General features: G+C 46.5%; 2 protein-coding genes across 4 annotated transcripts in view; both read left to right on the top strand.

Annotated features, from left to right (window-relative positions):
- LOC118380902 (centromere protein P-like) overlaps window positions 1-11,855 on the top strand; it is a 42,851-nt gene extending 30,996 nt beyond the window's left edge. For 2 of the 3 annotated variants that reach the window (XM_052474281.1, XM_052474280.1), the window contains exon 6: window positions 11,654-11,855. In XM_052474281.1, the coding sequence (XP_052330241.1) occupies window positions 11,654-11,840 (187 nt within the window). In that variant the 3' untranslated portion in view covers window positions 11,841-11,855. Of the gene's footprint in view, window positions 1-11,517; window positions 11,623-11,653 lie in introns of those variants that run through there. The other variant, XM_052474282.1, reaches the window with a different exon arrangement.
- A 17-nt stretch (window positions 11,856-11,872) lies between these two features.
- LOC127910539 (uncharacterized) lies at window positions 11,873-14,274 on the top strand. The gene is made up of 6 exons (XM_052474586.1): window positions 11,873-12,199; window positions 12,466-12,507; window positions 12,634-12,837; window positions 13,315-13,440; window positions 13,640-13,829; window positions 13,916-14,274. The coding sequence occupies exons 1-6, from the start codon at window positions 12,167-12,169 to the stop codon at window positions 14,272-14,274; spliced, it is 954 nt and encodes a 317-aa protein (XP_052330546.1). The 5' UTR covers window positions 11,873-12,166.
- Window positions 14,275-23,293: the final 9,019 nt, after the last annotated feature.

Here is a 23,293-nt window from a genome sequence, read left to right as displayed (position 1 = left end):
TATACCACCCTGATACACTGTGGACAGGATGCTGTGTGTATATACCACCCTGATACACTGTGGACAGGATGCTGTGTGTATATACCACCCTGATACACTGTGGACAGGATGCTGTGTGATACACCAGGATGCTGATACACTGTGGACAGGATGCTGTGTGTATATACCACCCTGATACACTGTGGACAGGATGCTGTGTGTATATACCACCCTGATACACTGTAGACAGGATGCTGTGTGTATATACCACCCTGATACACTGTGGACAGGATGCTGTGTGTATATACCACCCTGATACACTGTAGACAGGATGCTGTGTGTATATACCACCCTGATACACTGTGGACAGGATGCTGTGTGTATATACCACCCTGATACACTGTGGACAGGATGCTGTGTGTATATACAGATACACTGTAGACAGGATGCTGTGTGTATATACCACCCTGATACACTGTGGACAGGATGCTGTGTGTATATACCACCCTGATACACTGTGGACAGGATGCTGTGTGTATATACCACCCTGATACACTGTGGACAGGATGCTGTGTGTATATACCACCCTGATACACTGTGGACAGGATGCTGTGTGTATATACCACCCTGATACATTGTGGACAGGATGCTGTGTGTTTATACAGATACACTGTGGACAGGATGCTGTGTGTATATACCACCCTGATACACTGTAGACAGGATGCTGTGTGTATATACCACTCTGATACACTGTAGGATGCTGTGTTTTATACAGATACACTGTAGACAGGATGCTGTGTGTATATACCACCCTGATACACTGTGGACAGGATGCTGTGTGTATATACCACCCTGATACACTGTGGACAGGATGCTGTGTGTATATACCACTCTGATACACTGTGGACAGGATGCTGTGTGTATATACCACCCTGATACACTGTGGACAGGATGCTGTGTGTATATACCACCCTGATACACTGTGGACAGGATGCTGTGTGTATATACCACCCTGATACACTGTGGACAGGATGCTGTGTGTATATACCACCTGATACACTGTGGACAGGATGCTGTGTGTATATACCACCCTGATACACTGTGGACAGGATGCTGTGTGTATATACCACCCTGATACACTGTGGACAGGATGCTGTGTGTATATACCACCCTGATACACTGTGGACAGGATGCTGTGTGTATATACCACCCTGATACACTGTGGACAGGATGCTGTGTGTATATACCACCCTGATACACTGTGGACAGGATGCTGTGTGTATATACCACCCTGATACACTGTGGACAGGATGCTGTGTGTATATACCACCCTGATACACTGTGGACAGGATGCTGTGTGTATATACCACCCTGATACACTGTGGACAGGATGCTGTGTGTATATACCACCCTGATACACTGTGGACAGGATGCTGTGTGTATATACCACCCTGATACACTGTGGACAGGATGCTGTGTGTATATACCACCCTGATACACTGTAGACAGGATGCTGTGTGTATATACCACCCTGATACACTGTAGACAGGATGCTGTGTGTATATACCACCCTGATACACTGTGGACAGGATGCTGTGTGTATATACCACCCTGATACACTGTGGACAGGATGCTGTGTGTATATACCACCCTGATACACTGTGGACAGGATGCTGTGTGTATATACCACCCACCCTGATACACTGTGGACAGGATGCTGTGTGTATATACCACCCTGATTCACTGTAGACAGGATGCTGTGTGTATATACCACCCTGATACACTGTAGACAGGATGCTGTGTGTATATACCACCCTGATACACTGTGGACAGGATGCTGTGTGTATATACCACCCTGATACACTGTGGACAGGATGCTGTGTGTATATACCACCCTGATACACTGTGGACAGGATGCTGTGTGTATATACCACCCTGATACACCGTAGACAGGATGCTGTGTGTATATACCACCCTGATACACTGTGGACAGGATGCTGTGTGTATATACCACCCTGATACACTGTGGACAGGATGCTGTGTGTATATACCACCCAGATACACTGTAGACAGGATGCTGTGTGTATATACCACCCTGATACACTGTGGACAGGATGCTGTGTGTATATACCACCCTGATACACTGTGGACAGGATGCTGTGTGTATATACCACCCTGATACACTGTAGACAGGATGCTGTGTGTATATACCACCCAGATACACTGTGGACAGGATGCTGTGTGTATATACCACCCTGATACACTGTGGACAGGATGCTGTGTGTATATACCACCCTGATACACTGTGGACAGGATGCTGTGTGTATATACCACCCTGATACACTGTAGACAGGATGCTGTGTGTATATACCACCCTGATACACTGTGGACAGGATGCTGTGTGTATATACCACCCTGATACACTGTGGACAGGATGCTGTGTGTATATACCACCCTGATACACTGTAGACAGGATGCTGTGTGTATATACAGATACACTGTGGACAGGATGCTGTGTGTATATACAGATACACTGTAGACAGGATGCTGTGTGTATATACCACCCTGATACACTGTGGACAGGATGCTGTGTGTATATACCACCCTGATACACTGTGGACAGGATGCTGTGTGTATATACCACCCTGATACACTGTGGACAGGATGCTGTGTGTATATACAGATACACTGTGGACAGGATGCTGTGTGTATATACCACCCTGATACACTGTAGACAGGATGCTGTGTGTATATACCACCCTGATACACTGTGGACAGGATGCTGTGTGTATATACCACCCTGATACACTGTGGACAGGATGCTGTGTGTATATACCACCCTGATACACTGTAGACAGGATGCTGTGTGTATATACCACCCTGATACACTGTGGACAGGATGCTGTGTGTATATACCACCCTGATACACTGTGGACAGGATGCTGTGTGTATATACCACCCTGATACACTGTGGACAGGATGCTGTGTGTATATACCACCCTGATACACTGTGGACAGGATGCTGTGTGTATATACCACCCTGATACACTGTGGACAGGATGCTGTGTGTATATACCACCCTGATACACTGTAGACAGGATGCTGTGTGTATATACCACCCTGATACACTGTGGACAGGATGCTGTGTGTATATACCACCCTGATACACTGTGGACAGGATGCTGTGTGTATATACCACCCTGATACACTGTGGACAGGATGCTGTGTGTATATACCACCCTGATACACTGTGGACAGGATGCTGTGTGTTTATACCACCCTGATACACTGTGGACAGGATGCTGTGTGTATATACCACCCTGATACACTGTAGACAGGATGCTGTGTGTATATCCCACCCTGATACACTGTGGACAGGATGCTGTGTGTATATACCACCCTGATACACTGTGGACAGGATGCTGTGTGTATATACCACCCTGATACACTGTAGACAGGATGCTGTGTGTATATACCACCCTGATACACTGTAGACAGGATGCTGTGTGTATATACCACCCTGATACACTGTGGACAGGATGCTGTGTGTATATACCACCCTGTTACACTGTAGACAGGATGCTGTGTGTATATACAGATACACTGTGGACAGGATGCTGTGTGTATATACCACCCTGATACACTGTGGACAGGATGCTGTGTGTATATACCACCCTGATACACTGTGGACAGGATGCTGTGTGTATATACCACCCTGATACACTGTGGACAGGATGCTGTGTGTATATACAGATACACTGTGGACAGGATGCTGTGTGTATATACCACCCTGATACACTGTGGACAGGATGCTGTGTGTATATACCACCCTGATACACTATGGACAGGATGCTGTGTGTATATACAGATACACTGTAGACAGGATGCTGTGTGTATATACAGATACACTGTGGACAGGATGCTGTGTGTATATACCACCCTGATACACTGTGGACAGGATGCTGTGTGTATATACCACTCTGATACACTGTGGACAGGATGCTGTGTGTATATACCACCCTGATACACTGTATATACACTGTGGACAGGATGCTGTGTGTATATACAGATACACTGTGGACAGGATGCTGTGTGTATATACCACCCAGATACACTGTGGACAGGATGCTGTGTGTATATACAGATACACTGTAGACAGGATGCTGTGTGTATATACCACCCTGATACACTGTGGACAGGATGCTGTGTGTATATACAGATACACTGTGGACAGGATGCTGTGTGTATATACCACCCTGATACACTGTGGACAGGATGCTGTGTGTATATACAGATACACTGTGGACAGGATGCTGTGTGTATATACCACCCAGATACACTGTGGACAGGATGCTGTGTGTATATACAGATACACTGTAGACAGGATGCTGTGTGTATATACCACCCTGATACACTGTAGACAGGATGCTGTGTGTATATACAGATACACTGTGGACAGGATGCTGTGTGTATATACAGATACACTGTGGACAGGATGCTGTGTGTATATACCACCCTGATACACTGTGGACAGGATGCTGTGTGTATATACCACCCTGATACACTGTGGACAGGATGCTGTGTGTATATACCACCCTGATACACTGTGGACAGGATGCTGTGTGTATATACCACCCTGATACACTGTGGACAGGATGCTGTGTGTATATACCACCCTGATACACTGTGGACAGGATGCTGTGTGTATATACCACCCTGATACACTGTAGACAGGATGCTGTGTGTATATACCACCCTGATACACTGTGGGCAGGATGCTGTGTGTATATACCACCCAGATACACTGTAGACAGGATGCTGTGTGTATATACCACCCAGATACACTGTGGACAGGATGCTGTGTGTATATACCACCCAGATACACTGTGGACAGGATGCTGTGTGTATATACCACCCTGATACACTGTGGACAGGATGCTGTGTGTATATACCACCCTGATACACTGTGGACAGGATGCTGTGTGTATATACCACCCTGATACACTGTAGACAGGATGCTGTGTGTATATACAGATACACTGTGGACAGGATGCTGTGTGTATATACCACCCTGATACACTGTGGACAGGATGCTGTGTGTATATACCACCCTGATACACTGTGGACAGGATGCTGTGTGTATATACCACCCTGATACACTGTGGACAGGATGCTGTGTGTATATACAGATACACTGTAGGATGCTGTGTGTATATACAGATACACTGTAGGATGCTGTGTGTTTATACAGATACACTGTAGGATGCTGTGTGTTTATACAGATACACTGTAGGATGCTGTAGTCATTACGCTGCTTAGTTTCTCAGTGTTGTTTGGGGGGGTTTAATTATTTGTCAGGGCCATGTTTCCACCACACCTTTTTGTTGCATTTCTTCCCCTGATTGGAGTTGAGCAGAGCGGGGAGCAGAGTTTGGGCTCCATAGCAGTGGAAAATTCTTCCCGATGTCTCTCAGACTGGGGGACCTGGCTGACAACATCTGTGGAAAGTTTCTAGAACTGTCAGAGGAGCCTCATCTGACAAGGGCCTGCTGAGGAGGGATTTTACTTTTAAATATGGGGCGGAGTTACTGTTTTGTTCTGTAGCTTGGATAGTCCTGCAAGCATCTCACCTGTAGTTTTCAATTTCTATCAACAATTTCCAACAAAACTCGATGTTGTTTTTGTGATAATGTGGTGCAGTAAGTGACAGCTTAAATTCAGTTTTAAATTGTGCCATGACAGGAATGTTTTAAAAAAAAGGGAGGGAGTCACCATTTGAGACCAGGATCTCTTTCACAAAGGAGTCCTGCATATATAATCTCATAAGACAAACTCTCAAATCAAATACAGCACAATTACAACCCCCCCAACAGTTTTGAAGGCCTTGGAAAGGTCTTTAAATAAAGCGCCATAATGATTTTTATGATCTAAGCAATTTAACACATCGAGAAAGAACGTAGCAGCTGAAATGGACTAAAACCAGATTGGTGCATATTTAGAATAGAATGCCAAGTTTAAAAAAAAGTTATTAGCTGACAGTTGGACAAAGATTCTAATACTTTGGAAAGGCAAGATAACTACTGTTCCATTTTCCAAGTCATGTTCAGTACCAGTCAAAAGCTTGAACACACCTACTCATTCAAGGGTTTTTCTTTATTTAAAAAAAAAAACTATTTTCTACATTTGTAGAATAATAGTGAAGACATCAAAACGATGACATGACACATATGGAATCATGAAGTAACTAAAAAAAAAAAAAGTTTTAAACAAATCATAATATTTTAGATTTGGGATTCTTCAAAGTCGCCACCCTTTGCCTTGATGACAGCTTTGGACATTCTTGACATTCTCTCAAACAGCTTTTTATGTTTTTTTTACATAGATTTTTAGCAAGGCTCTTATTAACTCCAAGATATAAAATGTTTGAAAAGAAAATAGACAATGTGGAAGTGCATCGTTCTCTACAGTCTGGTTAGAGGTGAATAAAGGACTCCCTCTAGTGGAATTCGAGGAATTTCCGTAAACTATTCTTTGAGGCAAAAAAGTTATTAAAAGCACCACAGATGTCTATTATGGGACCAGAGACTGTCACAACCTGTTGGGGGCAATGAGGGTGGGAGTGGGTTCAGAGATTTGTATGTTCTTTCCAGATGCTTGCTGGATTCCCAAATTTCTCAGATACACAAATTAAAGAAGTTAAAGTTCACTTTGCTTTTCTAACAAGTGAGCTACATCTATTTCTCGAACGTCTGAAGGACTGCCAGTCGGACGTAGTATCAGTCAATCTTGCCTTAGCACAAGCTACCTTTACTTCCTGTAATTTTTCAGACAATTCATCCGTAGACCAAGGGTTTGATATGTCCTTTACTCGTATCTTCTTCTTTTTTATACGGAGCATCTGTAGGTATCCTAGTGGTTAGAGTGTAGAGGTGACAGGGTAGCCTAGTGGTTAGAGTGTAGAGGTGGCAGGTAGCCTAGTGGTTAGAGTGTAGAGGTGGCAGGTAGCCTAGTGGTTAGAGTGTAGAGGAGGCAGGGTAGCCTAGTGGTAAGAGTGTAGGGAGGCAGGTAGCCTAGTGGTTAGAGTGTAGGGTGGCAGGTAGCCTAGTGGTTAGAGTGTAGGGGAGGCAGGTAGCCTAGTGGTAAGAGTGTAGAGGTGGCAGGTAGCCTAGTGGTTAGTGTAGAGGTGGCAGGTAGCCTAGTGGTTAGAGTGTAGAGGAGGCAGGTAGCCTAGTGGTTAGAGTGTAGAGGTGGTAGGTATCCTAGTGGTTAGAGTGTAGGGGAGGCAGGTAGCCTAGTGGTCAGAGTGTAGGGGATGCAGGTAGCCTAGTGGTAAGAGTGTAGAGGTGGCAGGTAGCCTAGTGGTTAGTGTAGAGGAGGCAGGTAGCCTAGTGGTTAGAGTGTAGAGGAGGCAGGTAGCCTAGTGGTTAGAGTGTAGAGGTGGTAGGTATCCTAGTGGTTAGAGTGTAGGGGAGGCAGGTAGCCTAGTGGTTAGAGTGTAGAGGAGGCAGGGTAGCCTAGTGGTTAATTTGTTCTTAACTGACTTGCCTAGTTAAATAAAGGTGTAAAAAATTATCTGCAACAATGTTAAACAGAGAAGTTAAACAATTTATGCAGAGTTCCTCTGTCTAGTGTCTGTGTTCTTTTGCCCATCTTAATATTTTATTTTTATTGGCCAGTCTGAGATATGGCTTGTTCTTTGCAACTCTGCCTAGAAGGCCAGAATCCCGGAGTCGCCTCTTCACTGTTGACGTTGAGACTGGTGTTTTGTGGTTACTATTTAATGAAGCTGCCAGTTGAGGACTTGAGAGGCGCCTGTTTCTCAAACTAGACTAGTACTTGTCCTCTTGCTCAGTTGTGCACCGGGGCCTCCCACTCCTCTTTCTATTCTGGTTAGAGCCCGTTTGCACTGTTCTGTGAAGGGAGTAGTACACATCGTTGTACAAGATCTTCAGTTTTTTGGACATTTCTTGCATAGAATAGCCTTAATTTCTCAGTACAAGAATATACTGATGAGTTTCAGAAGAAAGGTCTTTGTTTCTGGCCATGTTGAGCCTGTAATCGAACCCACAAATGCTGATGCTCCAGATACTCAACTAGTCTAACGAAGGTTTTTTTTGCTTTTTTAATCAGAACAACAGTTTTCAGCTGTACTAACATAATTGCAAAATGGTTTTGCAACATGGTAGCCTTTTTAAAATGATAAACTTGGATTAGCTAACACAACGTGCCATTGGAACACAGGAGTGATGGTTGCTGATAATGGGCCTCTGTACGCCTATGTAGATATTCCATACAAATCAGCCGTTTCCAGCTACAATAGTAATTTACAACATTAACCATGTCTACACTGTATTTCTGATCAATTTGATGATATTTTAATGGACTTTTTCCCCCGGCTTTTCTTTCAAACACAAGGACATTTCTAAGTGACCCCAAACTTTTGAATGGTATTGTGAATCTGATAATGGCATCAACCAATTCATATTACCCAATTATCAAATATTAATAATTCAGATTTAGCGCTGTCGGACAGTAATTCAGATTTAGCTCAGTCGGACAGTAATTCAGATTTAGCGCAGTCGGACAGTAATTCAGATTTAGCGCAGATTCAGCGCAGTCGGACAGTAATTCAGATTTAGCGCAGATTCGGCGCAGTCGGACAGTAATTCAGATTTAGCGCAGATTCGGCGCAGTCGGACAGTAATTCAGATTTAGCGCAGATTCAGCGCAGTCGGACAGTAATTCAGATTTAGCGCAGTCGGACAGTAATTCAGGTTTAGGGCAGTCGGACAGTAATTCAGATTTAGCGCAGTCGGACAGTAATTCAGATTTAGCGTAGTCGGACAGTAATTCAGATTTAGCGTAGTCTGACAGTAATTCAGATTTAGCGTAGTCTGACAGTAATTCAGATTTAGCGTAGTTGGACAGTAATTCAGATTTAGCTCAGACGGACAGTAATTCAGATTTAGCTCAGACGGACAGTAATTCAGATTTAGCGTAGTCGGACAGTAAATCAGATTTACCGCAGATTTAGCGCAGTCGGACAGTAATTCAGATTTAGCGTAGCCGGACAGTAAATCAGATTCAGCGCAGATTTAGCGTAGTCGGACAGTAATTCAGATTTAGCGTAGTCGGACAGTAATTCAGATTTAGCGTAGTCTGACAGTAATTCAGATTTAGCGTAGTCGGACAGTAATTCAGATTTAGCGCAGTCGGACAGAAATTCAGATTTAGCGTAGTCGGACAGTAATTCAGATTTAGCGTAGTCGGACAGAAATTCAGATTTAGCGTAGTCTGACAGTAATTCAGATTTAGCGTAGTCTGACAGTAATTCAGATTTAGCGTAGACGGACATGAATTCAGATTTAGCGCAGTCGGACTGTAATTCAGATTTAGCGCAGTCGGACAGTAATTCAGATTTAGCGCAGTCGGACTGTAATTCAGATTTAGCGCAGTCGGACTGTAATTCAGATTTAGCGCAGTCGGACTGTAATTCAGATTTAGCGCAGTCGGACTGTAATTCAGATTTAGCGCAGTCGGACAGTAATTCAGATTGAGCTCAGTCGGACAGTAAATTCCCACTACTGTCGGTTGGGCATTATTACCAGACATTCATATTGCTTAGGGACCGAGGTGGAAAGGGACACCGAAACATTTGAAGTTTCTCTTTACGAATCCCTCTGTCAGATCCAGAGCCTTCAGAAAGTATTCATACCCCTTTTCCACATGTTGTTGTGTTACAGCCTGCATTTTAAAATGGATTAAATTGAGATGTTGTGTCATTGGCCTACACACAATACCCCATAATACCCCAAAGTGAGAAGTCTGTTTAGTCATTTTTACAAATGTAATTAAAAATGGAAAAGCTGAAATGTTTTGAGTCAATCATTATTCAACCACTTTGTTATGGAAAACCTAAATACGTTCAGGGGTAAAAATGTGCGTAACAAGTCACATTAATAAATAATAAGTTGCATGGACTCTGTGTGCAATAATAGTGTTTAACATGATTTCTAAATGACTACCTCATCTCTGTACCCCACACATTCAATTATCCGTAAGGTCCCTCAGTCGAGCAGTGAATTCAAACACAGATTCAACCACAAAGACCACATTTTCCAATGCCTTCAAATAAGGTAGATATTGAATATCCCTTTGAGCATGGTGAAGTTATTAATTACACTTTGGATGGTGTATCAATGCACCCAGTCACTACAAAGATACAGGCGTCCTTCCTAACTCAGTTGCCGGAGAGGAAGGAAACCGCTCAGGGATTTCACCATGAGGCCAATGGTGACTTTAAAACAGTTACAGAGTTTAATGGCTGTGATAGGAGACAACTGAGGATGGATCAAAAACATTGTAGTTGCTCCACAATACTAACCTAATTGACAGAGTGAAAAGAAGGAAGCCTGTACAGAATACTAATATCCCAATAACAAACATCCTGTTTACAACAAGGCACTAAAGTAAAACTGCAAAAAATGGGTCAAACACAACCCATCACTGAGTACCACTCTTCATATTTTCGAGCATCGTGGTGGCTGCATTATGTTATGAGTATGCTTGTCATCAACAACGACTAGTGAGATTTTTAAAACATTTTTTTTAGGATAAACCGAAACGGAATAGAGCTAAGTCCTAGAGGAAAACCTGGTTCAGTCTGCTTTCCACCAGACACTGGGGAGACAAATTCACCTTTTCAGTAGGACAATAACGTAAAACACAAGGCCTAATAAACACTGGAGTTGCTTACCGAGACAACATTGAATGTTCCTGAATGGCCGAGTTACAGTTTTATTAAATTGGCTTGAAAGTTTATGACATGAAAAATGTCAATGATCAACAACCAATTAAAAAAAAAAAATAGTGTGCAAATATTGTACAATCCAGGTGTGCAAAAAAACTCTTGGAGACTTACCCAGAAATAGGTGAGAATACCCGCCATTTAGAATTCCGGCTGTAACGCAACACCATTTAGAATTCCGGCTGTAACGCAACACCATTTAGAATTCCGGCTGTAACGCAACACCATTTAGAATTCCGGCTGTAACGCAACACCATTTAGAATTCCGGCTGTAACGCAACACCATTTAGAATTCCGGCTGTAACTCAACACCATTTAGAATTCCGGCTGTAACTCAACACCATTTAGAATTCCGGCTGTAACGCAACACCATTTAGAATTCCGGCTGTAACTCAACACCATTTAGAATTCCGGCTGTAACGCAACACCATTTTCAAAGGACCTGTTGCTGTTGTTGATAGTGCTCAGTGATATTGTATGATAATGTACTGTGTAAATATGTGATCATGTACTGTGCAAATGTGTGATAATGTACTGTGTAAATGTGTGATAATGACAGGGATAATGTAGAGCAGTGACCCGACTTTGTTTTCTTGCAGAGTGGAGGACAAGTAGGACCTGTTGCTGTTTTTGATAGTGTTGTATGATAATGTACCGTGTAAATATGTGATAATGACAGGGATAATGTAGTGCAGTGACCTGACGAAACAGTGTTTTATGTTTTCTTGCAGAGTGGAGGACAAGAGAGACCTGCTGCTGTTAGTGTTCCGTGATAATGTATGATATTGTACTGTGTAAATGTGTGATAATGACAGGGATAATGTAGTGCAGTGACCTGACGAAACAGTGTTTTATGTTTTCTTGCAGAGTGGAGGACAAGAGAGACCTGCTGCTGTTTTTCAGGACCCTCAGGAGGTTCTCTGACAGATGTGAAGACAGACGTAGAACATTCCAGCACTTCCAGGTAGGACTTTACTTAGTCCTTTTTTACTGCTCGTATAGATCACACCTGCCTCAAGGTATCGTCTTCCAGTCCAGGTATGACTGCCGTTAAACTCTCTCTAGTTGTTGTCACAATGGGCCGGTCCATCTGGTGTATCCTGCGTAAACACTCCCCTAGTTGTTGTCACAATGGGCCGGTCCATCTGGTGTATCCTGCGTAAACACTCCCCTAGTTGTTGTCACAATGGGCCAGTCCATCTGGTGTATCCTGCATAAACACGTCTAAGCTGCAAGGTTACAGCAGAATCCCACTAAACAATTTAGTCAGACTAGAAACGCGTATCCGTGAATGCTGAAGCCAGACACTCAAATGTTCAAATTGAAGGTGCTAGAGAATGTGTTGAAGGTGATAGAGAATGTGTTTGAAGATGATAGAGAATGTGTTTGAAGATGATAGAGAATGTGTTGAAGGTGATAGAGAATGTGTTGATAGAGAATGTGTTTGAAGATGATAGAGAATGTGTTGAAGATGATAGAGAATGTGTTGAAGAAGATAGAGAATGTGTTGAAGGCGATAGAGAATGTGTTGAAGGTGATAGAGAATGTGTTTGAAGATGATAGAGAATGTGTTTGAAGATGATAGAGAATGTGTTTGAAGATGATAGAGAATGTGTTGAAGGTGATAGAGAATGTGTTGATAGAGAATGTGTTTGAAGATGATAGAGAATGTGTTGAAGATGATAGAGAATGTGTTGAAGAAGATAGAGAATGTGTTGAAGGTTATAGAGAATGTGTTGAAGAAGATAGAGAATGTGTTGAAGTTGATAGAGAATGTGTTGAAGTTGCTAGAGAATGTGTTGAAGGTGATAGAGAATGTGTTGATGGTGATAGAGAATGTGTTGAAGGTGATAGAGAATGTGTTGAAGGTGATAGAGAATGTGTTGAAGGTGATAGAGAATGTGTTGAAGGTGATAGAGAATGTGTTGATAGAGAATGTGTTGAAGATGATAGAGAATGTGTTGAAGGTGATAGAGAATGTGTTGAAGAAGATAGAGAATGTGTTGAAGATGATAGAGAATGTGTTGAAGGTGATAGAGAATGTGTTGAAGGTGATAGAGAATGTGTTTGAAGATGATAGAGAATGTGTTTGAAGATGATAGAGAATGTGTTGAAGGTGATAGAGAATGTGTTGATAGAGAATGTGTTGAAGGTGCTAGAGAACGTGTTGAAGAAGATAGAGAATGTGTTGAAGATGATAGAGAATGTGTTGAAGGTGATAGAGAATGTGTTGAAGGTGATAGAGAATGTGTTTGAAGATGATAGAGAATGTGTTTGAAGATGATAGAGAATGTGTTGAAGGTGATAGAGAATGTGTTGATAGAGAATGTGTTGAAGGTGCTAGAGAACGTGTTGAAGAAGATAGAGAATGTGTTGAAGATGATAGAGAATGTGTTGAAGGTGATAGAGAATGTGTTGAAGGTGCTAGATAATGTGTTGAAGGTGATAGAGAATGTGTTTGAAGATGATAGAGAATGTGTTTGAAGATGATAGAGAATGTGTTGAAGATGATAGAGAATGTGTTGAAGGTGATAGAGAATGTGTTGAAGAAGATAGAGAATGTGTTGAAGGTGATAGAGAATGTGTTGAAGGTGATAGAGAATGTGTTGAAGGTGATAGAGAATGTGTTGAAGGTGATAGAGAATGTGTTGAAGGTGATAGAGAATGTGTTGATAGAGAATGTGTTGAAAATGATAGAGAATGTGTTGAAGGTGATAGAGAATGTGTTGATAGAGAATGTGTTGAAGGTGATAGAGAATGTGTTGAAGATGATAGAGAATGTGTTGAAGGTGATAGAGAATGTGTTGAAGGTGTTAGAGAATGTGTTGAAGATGATAGAGAATGTGTTTGAAGGTGATAGAGAATGTGTTGAAGGTGATAGAGAATGTGTTGAAGGTGATAGAGAATGTGTTGAAGGTGATAGAGAATGTGTTGAAGATGATAGAGAATGTGTTGAAGGTGATAGAGAATGTGTTGAAGATGATAGAGAATGTGTTTGAAGATGATAGAGAATGTGTTGAAGGCGATAGAGAATGTGTTGAAGGTGATAGAGAATGTGTTGAAGATGATAGAGAATGTGTTGAAGGTGATAGAGAATGTGTTGAAGATGATAGAGAATGTGTTTGATAGAGAATGTGTTGAAGATGATAGAGAATGTGTTGAAGATGATAGAGAATGTGTTGAAGGTGATAGAGAATGTGTTGAAGATGATAGAGAATGTGTTGAAGGTGATAGAGAATGTGTTGAAGGTGATAGAGAATGTGTTGAAGATGATAGAGAATGTGTTGAAGGTGATAGAGAATGTGTTGAAGATGATAGAGAATGTGTTGAAGGTGATAGAGAATGTGTTGAAGGTGATAGAGAATGTGTTGAAGATGATAGAGAATGTGTTGAAGATGATAGAGAATGTGTTGAAGGCGATAGAGAATGTGTTGAAGGTGATAGAGAATGTGTTGAAGGCGACACCTTCACCTTTGGCCACCTTTTGAATAAGCACAGTATCTGAATGTTTGATATCCCAGTGAGTCCCAAGGGAATATCTGACAAGGAAAAGAGAGAAAAAAAAACCCTGAGTTTGGAAGTGTAGAAAATCTAGGAATGTTAAGTGTTGGTCTCCTGACCCTGCCTGGTAGTTACAGAGCCTGTTCCAACAAAGAAGGATGGTTTAGACTGGTTTACGCATCTATCTTTCTATCGTCAACATTTTGAACTTATTTAAACTTTTAACCTCCCAATACACATAAAGACAGGAAATTGACTGAGCAGTCGTTTCCACCGTCGTTCGTCCTCCGACTTCGACAGAGAAACAGTCCACTTCTGTGTTTTCGTCCGAACACTTCTTGGGTGGGGAGTGAGATGGTTGCTTTCTGCTGATATCGCTCTGTTCCGAGACGTTATCTGATCAATGATTTACTGTGATAGTGTTCAAAAATGGTTCACAGCTGGATCGTCATACCGTAGCCAACCTGTCAAGCTGACAGATGAGCAGTAGTCTCACAGTCCTCCCGACTTCACACCGTACCCTCCTCCCGACTTCACACCGTACCCTCCTCCCGACTTCACACCGTACCCTCCTCCCGACTTCACACCGTACCCTCCTCCCGACTTCACACCGTACCCTCCTCCCTGACTTCACACCGTACCCTCCTCCCGACTTCACACCGTACCCTCCTCCCGACTTCACACCGTACCCTCCTCCTGACTTCACACCGTACCCTCCTCTTGACTTCACACCGTACCCTCCTCCCGACTTCACACCGTACCCTCCTCTTAACTTCACACCTACCCTCCTCTTGACTTCACACCGTACCCTCCTCTTGACTTCACACCGTACCCTCCTCCCGACTTCACACCGTACCCTCCTCCCGACTTCACACCGTACCTCCTCCTGACTTCACACCGTACCCTCCTCTTGACTTCACATCGCCCTCCTCCCGACTTCACAATGACCCTCCTCCCGACTTCACACCGTACCCTCCTCCCGACTTCACACCGCACCCTCCTCCTGACTTCACACCGTACCCTCCCGACTTCACACCGTACCCTCCTCTTGACTTCACACCGTACCCTCCTCTTGACTTCACACCGTACCCTCCTCTTGACTTCACACCGTACCCTCCTCTTGACTTCAAACCGTACCCTCCTCTTGACTTCACACCGTACCCTCCTCTTGACTTCACACCGTACCCTCCTCTTGACTTCACACCGTACCCTCCTCTTGACTTCACACCGTACCCTCCTCTTGACTTCACACGTACCCTCCTCCTGACTTCACACCGTACCCTCCTCTTGACTTCACACCGTACCCTCCTCCCGACTTCACACCGTACCCTCCTCCCGACTTCACACCGCACCCTCCTCCTGACTTCACACCGTACCCTCCCGACTTCACACCGTACCCTCCTGACTTCACACCGTACCCTCCCGACTTCACACCGTACCCTCCTCTTGACTTCACACCGTACCCTCCTCTTGACTTCACACCGTACCCTCCTCCCGACTTCACACCGTACCCTCCTCTTGACTTCACACCGTACCCTCCTCTTGATTTCAAACCGTACCCTCCTCTTGACTTCACACCGTACCCTCCTCTTGACTTCACACCGCACCCTCCTCCTGACTTCACACCGTACCCTCCTCTTGACTTCACACCGTACCCTCCTCCCGACTTCACACCGTACCCTCCTCTTGACTTCACACCGTACCCTCCTCCCGACTTCACACGTACCCTCCTCCCGACTTCACACCGTACCCTCCTCCTGACTTCACACCGTACCTTCCTCTTGACTTCACACCGTACCCTCCTCCCGACTTCACACCGTACCCTCCTCCCGACTTCACACCGTACCCTCCTCCCGACTTCACACCGTACCCTCCTCCCGACTTCACACCGTACCCTCCTCCCGACTTCACACCGTACCTTCCTCTTGACTTCACACCGTACCCTCCTCCTGACTTCACACCGTACCTTCCTCTTGACTTCACACCGTACCCTCCTCTCGACTTCACACCGTACCCTCCTCCTGACTTCACACCGTACCTTCCTCTTGACTTCACACCGTACCCTCCTCCTGACTTCACACCGTACCTTCCTCTTGACTTCACACCGTACCCTCCTCTCGACTTCACACCGTACCCTCCTCCTGACTTCACACCGTACCTTCCTCTTGACTTCACACCGTACCCTCCTCCTGACTTCACACCGTACCTTCCTCTTGACTTCACACCGTACCCTCCTCTCGACTTCACACCGTACCCTCCTCTCGACTTCACACCGTACCCTCCTCCTGACTTCACACCGTACCCTCCTCCTGACTTCACACCGTACCCTCCTCCTGACTTCACACCGTACCCTCCTCCCGACTTCACACCGCACCCTCCTCCCGACTTCACACCGTACCCTCCTCTTGACTTCACACCGTACCCTCCTCCCGACTTCACACCGTACCCTCCTCTTGACTTCACACCGCACCCTCCTCCCGACTTCACACCGTACCTTCCTCTTGACTTCACACCGTACCCTCCTCCTGACTTCACACCGTACCCTCCTCCTGACTTCACACCGTACCTTCCTCTTGACTTCACACCGTACCCTCCTCTTGACTTCACACCGTACCCTCCTCCTGACTTCACACCGTACCCTCCTCTTGACTTCACACCGTACCCTCCTCCTGACTTCACACCGTACCCTCCTCTTGACTTCACACCGTACCCTCCTCCCGACTTCACACGTACCCTCCTCCCGACTTCACACCGTACCCTCCTCCTGACTTCACACCGTACCTTCCTCTTGACTTCACACCGTACCTTCCTCTTGACTTCACACCGTACCCTCCTCCCGACTTCACACCGTACCCTCCTCCCGACTTCACACCGTACCCTCCTCTTGACTTCACACCGTACCCTCCTCCCGACTTCACACCGTACCTTCCTCTTGACTTCACACCGTACCCTCCTCCTGACTTCACACCGTACCTTCCTCTTGACTTCACACCGTACCCTCCTCTCGACTTCACACCGTACCCTCCTCCTGACTTCACACCGTACCTTCCTCTTGACTTCACACCGTACCCTCCTCCTGACTTCACACCGTACCTTCCTCTTGACTTCACACCGTACCCTCCTCTCGACTTCACACCGTACCCTCCTCCTGACTTCACACCGTACCCTCCTCCTGACTTCACACCGTACCCTCCTCCTGACTTCACACCGTACCCTCCTCCTGACTTCACACCGTACCCTCCTCCCGACTTCACACCGCACCCTCCTCCCGACTTCACACCGCACCCTCCTCCCGACTTCACACCGTACCCTCCTCCCGACTTCACACCGTACCCTCCTCTTGACTTCACACCGCACCCCTCCTCCCGACTTCACACCGTACCTTCCTCTTGACTTCACACCGTACCCTCCTCCTGACTTCACACCGTACCCTCCTCCTGACTTCACACCGTACCTTCCTCTTGACTTCACACCGTACCCTCCTCTTGACTTCACACCGTACCCTCCTCCTGACTTCACACCGTACCCTCCTCTTGACTTCACACCGTACCCTCCTCCTGACTTCACACCGTACCCTCCTCTTGACTTCACACCGTACCCTCCTCTTGACTTCACACCGTACCCTCCTCCCGACTTCACACCGTACCCTCCTCCCGACTTCACACCGTACCCTCCTCCCGACTTCACACTGCTCCCTCCTCCCGACTTCACACCGTACCCTCCTCCCGACTTCACACCGTACCCTCCTCCCGACTTCACACCGTACCCTCCTCCCGACTTCACACCGTACCCTCCTCCCGACTTCACACCGTACCCTCCTCCCGACTTCACACCGTACCCTCCTCCCGACTTCACACCGTACCCTCCTCCCGACTTCACACCGTACCCTCCTCCCGACTTCACACCGTACCCTCCTCCCGACTTCACACCGTACCCTCCTCCCGACTTCACACCGTACCCTCCTCCCGACTTCACACCGTACCCTCCTCCTGACTTCACCGTACCCTCCTCCCGACTTCACACCGTACCCTCCTCCTGACTTCACACCGTACCCTCCTCCCGACTTCACACCGCTCCCTCCTCCCGACTTCACACCGTACCCTCCTCCCGACTTCACACCGTACCCTCCTCCTGACTTCACACCGTACCCTCCTCTTGACTTCACACCGTACCCTCCTCTTGACTTCACACCGTACCCTCCTCTTGACTTCACACCGTACCCTCCTCCCGACTTCACACCGTACCCTCCTCCCGACTTCACACCGTACCCTCCTCCCGACTTCACACCGTACCCTCCTCCCGACTTCACACCGTACCCTCCTCTTGACTTCACACCGTACCCTCCTCCCGACTTCACACCGTACCCTCCTCCCGACTTCACACCGTACCCTCCTCCCGACTTCACACCGTACCCTCCTCCCGACTTCACACCGTACCCTCCTCCCGACTTCACACCGTACCCTCCTCCCGACTTCACACCGTACCCTCCTCCCGACTTCACCGTACCCTCCTCCCGACTTCACCGTACCCTCCTCCCGACTTCACACCGTACCCTCCTCCCGACTTCACACCGTACCCTCCTCCTGACTTCACACCGTACCCTCCTCCCGACTTCACACCGTACCCTCCTCCCGACTTCACACCGTACCCTCCTCCCGACTTCACACCGTACCCTCCTCCCGACTTCACACCGTACCCTCCTCCCGACTTCACACCGTACCCTCCTCCCGACTTCACACCGTACCCTCCTCCTGACTTCACACCGTACCCTCCTCTTGACTTCACACCGTACCCTCCTCCCGACTTCACACTGCTCCCTCCTCCCGACTTCACACCGTACCCTCCTCCCGACTTCACACCGTACCCTCCTCCCGACTTCACACCGTACCCTCCTCCCGACTTCACACCGTACCCTCCTCCCGACTTCACACCGTACCCTCCTCCCGACTTCACACCGTACCCTCCTCCCGACTTCACACCGTACCCTCCTCCCGACTTCACACCGTACCCTCCTCCTGACTTCACACCGTACCCTCCTCCTGACTTCACACCGTACCCTCCTCCTGACTTCACACCGTACCCTCCTCCCGACTTCACACCGTACCCTCCTCCCGACTTCACACCGTACCCTCCTCCCGACTTCACACCGTACCCTCCTCTTGACTTCACACCGTACCCTCCTCTTGACTTCACACCGTACCCTCCTCCCGACTTCACACCGTACCCTCCTCCCGACTTCACACCGTACCCTCCTCCCGACTTCACACCGTACCCTCCTCCCGACTTCACACCGTACCCTCCTCTTGACTTCACACCGTACCCTCCTCCCGACTTCACACCGTACCCTCCTCCCGACTTCACACCGTACCCTCCTCCCGACTTCACACCGTACCCTCCTCCCGACTTCACACCGTACCCTCCTCCCGACTTCACACTGCTCCCTCCTCCCGACTTCACACCGTACCGTCTTTTGAGAATCAGGCTTGACTGGAGAAAAGTAGGAGTCCAGGAGCAGTAAAGCCTGGTTGGATGCCTGTAAAGCCTGGTTGGATGCCTGGTTGGATGCCTGTAATGCCTGGTTGGATGCCTGTAATGCCTGGTTGGATGCCTGGTTGGATGCCTGGTTAGATGCCAGTAATGCCTGTTTACCATTAAAGCCTGGTTGGATGCCTGGTTGGATGCCTGTAATGCCTGGTTGGATGCCTGGTTAGATGCCAGTAATGCCTGTTTACCAGTAAAGCCTTGTTGGGTGCCTGTAAAGCCTGGGTGCCTGTAAATTCTGGTTGCCTGTAAAGCCTGGTTGGTTGCCTGGTTGGATGCCTGTAATGCCTGGTTAGATGCCAGTAATGCCTGTTTACCAGTAAAGCCTGGTTGGTTGCCTGTAAAGCCTGGTTGGTTGCCTGGTTGGATGCCTGTAATGCCTGGTTAGATGCCAGTAATGCCTGTTTACCAGTAAAGCCTTGTTGGGTGCCTGTAAAGCCTGGTTGCCAGTAAAGCCTGGTTGCCTGTAAAGCCTGGTTGGTTGCCTGGTTGGATGCCTGTAATGCCTGGTTAGATGCCAGTAATGCCTGTTTACCAGTAAAGCCTTGTTGGGTGCCTGTAAAGCCTGGTTGCCAGTAAAGCCTGGTTGCCTGTAAAGCCTGGTTGCGTTCCTGTAAAGTCTGGGTTCCTGTAAAGCCTGGTTGCCTGTAAAGCCTGGTTGCCTGTAAAGCCTGGTTGCCTGTAAAGCCTGGTTGCCAGTAAAGCCTGGTTGGGTTCCTGTAAAGTCTGGGTTCCTGTAAAGCCTGGTTGCCTGTAAAGCCTGGTTGCCTGTAAAGCCTTGTTGCGTTCCTGTAAAGTCTGGGTTCCTGCAAAGCCTGGTTGCCAGTAAAGCCTGGTTGGGTTCCTGTAAAGCCTGGTTGCCAGTAAAGCCTGGTTGCCTGTAAAGCCTGGTTGCCAGTAAAGCCTGGTTGCCTGTAAAGCCTGGTTGCCTGTAAAGCCTGGTTGCCAGTAAAGCCTGGTTGCCTGTAAAGCCTGGTTGCCAGTAAAGCCTGGTTGGGTTCCTGTAAAGCCTGGTTGCCTGTAAAGCCTGGTTGCCAGTAAAGCCTGGTTGCCAGTAAAGCCTGGTTGCCTGTAAAGCCTGGTTGCCTGTAAAGCCTGGTTGCCTGTAAAGCCTGGTTGCCAGTCAGCATTTCACTGTAAGCTCTACACCTGTTCTATTCAGCACATGTGACTAATACAATTCGATTTGACAGACGATGATGATCTGTTGATGAGAGGAACGGGCTCTGTGGCGATTATTACTGTGATCAATAATGTGATCGATGAAGTTGATCAACAGGTTCTGTTCCCCTCTGGCTGTTCAATACGTGGTCCTTCTGTGGCTCAGTTGGTAGAGCATGGCGCTTGTAACGCCAGGGTAGTGGGTTCGATTCCCGGGACCACCCATACGTAGAATGTATGCACACATGACTGTAAGTCGCTTTGGATAAAAGCGTCTGCTAAATGGCATATATATATACGTCAATATAGATGCATTTGCGATACTGCTAAATACCCCAACTGTTACCCTGTCTGTTATAAACCGAACAAAAATATAAACGCAACATGAAACAATTTCAACTATTTGACTGAGTTACAGTTCATATGAGGAAATCGGTCAATTGAAAATAAGTTTATTAGGCCCTAACCTATAGATTTCACATGACTGGGCAGGAGCGCAGCCATTGGTGGGCCTGGGAGGGCATAGGCCCACCCACTGGGGAGCCAAGCCAATCAGAATGAGTTTTTACGCACAAAAGGGCTTTATTATAGACAGAAATACTCCTCAGGTGGCTGGATTATTTTGGCAAGGGAGAAATGCTCACTAACAGGAATGTAAGCAAATTGTGTGCAAAATTTCAGAGAAAGGTGTTTGTGAGTATGGCAAATTTTGTTCAGTGTATAAAGACAATGGTGTCCTATAAGAAAAGCACTAATATCTGATGAGATACACAAATGACTGGTGATTGGATGATAGAAATTGATGATAAAATGATTGTGGGGGCTGTCTTGTTATAGACTTCAGTGCAGCTTTTGACATTATCGATCCTAGTCTGTTGCTGGAAAAATGTGTTATGGCTTTACACCCCCTGCTATAATGTGGGTAGAGTGAGTTACCTGTCTAACAGAACACAGAGGGTGTTCTAGAATGGATCAATAATGTGATCGATGAAGTTGTGAACATGTTCTAGAATGGAAGCCTCTCAAAATAAAGGGTTACCTGTCTAACAGAACACAGAGGGTGTTCTAGAATGGAAGCCTCTCAAATGTAATCCAGTTAGAATCAGGAATTCCCCGGAGTACACACTATACACACACATACACATGGATTTAGTACTGTAGATATGTGGTAGTGGTAGAGTAGGGGCCTGAGGGCACACCGTGTGTTGGCAATTTATTGTAATGTTTTTAACATTTGTATGAACTGCCTAAATTTAGCTGGACACCACGAAGAGTAGCTGCTGCCCTTGGCAGGAACTAATGGGGATCCATAATAAACCCCAGGAAGAGTAGCTGCTGCCCTTGGCAGGAACTAATGGGGATCCATAATAAACCCCAGGAAGAGTAGCTGCTGCCTTGGCAGGAACTAATAGGGATCCATAATAAACCCCAGGAAGAGTAGCTGCTGCCCTTGGCAGGAACTAATGGGGATCCATAATAAACCCCAGGAAGAGTAGCTGCTGCCACCCTTGGCAGGAACTAATGGGGATCCATAATAAACCTCAGGAAGAGTAGCTGCTGCCTTGACAGGAACTCATTGGGATCCATAATGAATACAAATATACCCATTATATCACTTGTATATACACTGAGTGTATATTAAATCACCTTCCTAATATTGAGTTGAACCACCCCACTGGGGGATGGACTCTGTAAGGTGTCCAAAGCGTTCCACAGGGATGCTGGCCCAGGTTGACTCCAGTGCTTCCCCACAGTTGTGTCAAGTTGGTTGGATGTCCTTTAGGTGGTGGACCATTCTTGATCCACACGGGAAACTGTTGAGTGTGAAAAAACCCAGCAGCGTTGCAGTTCTTGACACAAACCGGTGTGCCTGGCACCTACAACCATACCCCGTTCAAAGGCTCTTAAATCTTTTGTCTTGCCCATTCACCCTCTGAATGGCACACGTACACAATCCATGTCTCAATTGTCTCAAGGCTTAAAAATCCTTCTTTAACCATGTCTCCTCCCCTTTAACCAGGTCTCCTGCCCTTTAACCAGGTCTCCTCCCCTTTAACCAGGTCTCCTCCCCTTTAACCAGGTCTCCTCCCCTTTAACCAGGTCTCCTCCCCTTTAACCAGGTCTCCTCCCCTTTAACCAGGTCTCCTCCCCTTTAACCAGGTCTCCTCCCCTTTAACCAGGTCTCCTCCCCTTTAACCAGGTCTCCTCCCCTTTAACCAGGTCTCCTCCCCTTTAACCAGGTCTCCTCCCCTTTAACCAGGTCTCCTCCCCTTTAACCAGGTCTCCTCCCCTTTAACCAGGTCT

The sequence above is a fragment of the Oncorhynchus keta genome, chromosome 21, assembly GCF_023373465.1.
Source record: "Oncorhynchus keta strain PuntledgeMale-10-30-2019 chromosome 21, Oket_V2, whole genome shotgun sequence".
NCBI lineage: Eukaryota > Metazoa > Chordata > Actinopteri > Salmoniformes > Salmonidae > Oncorhynchus > Oncorhynchus keta.
This window is presented reverse-complemented; position numbering and strand designations above follow the sequence as displayed.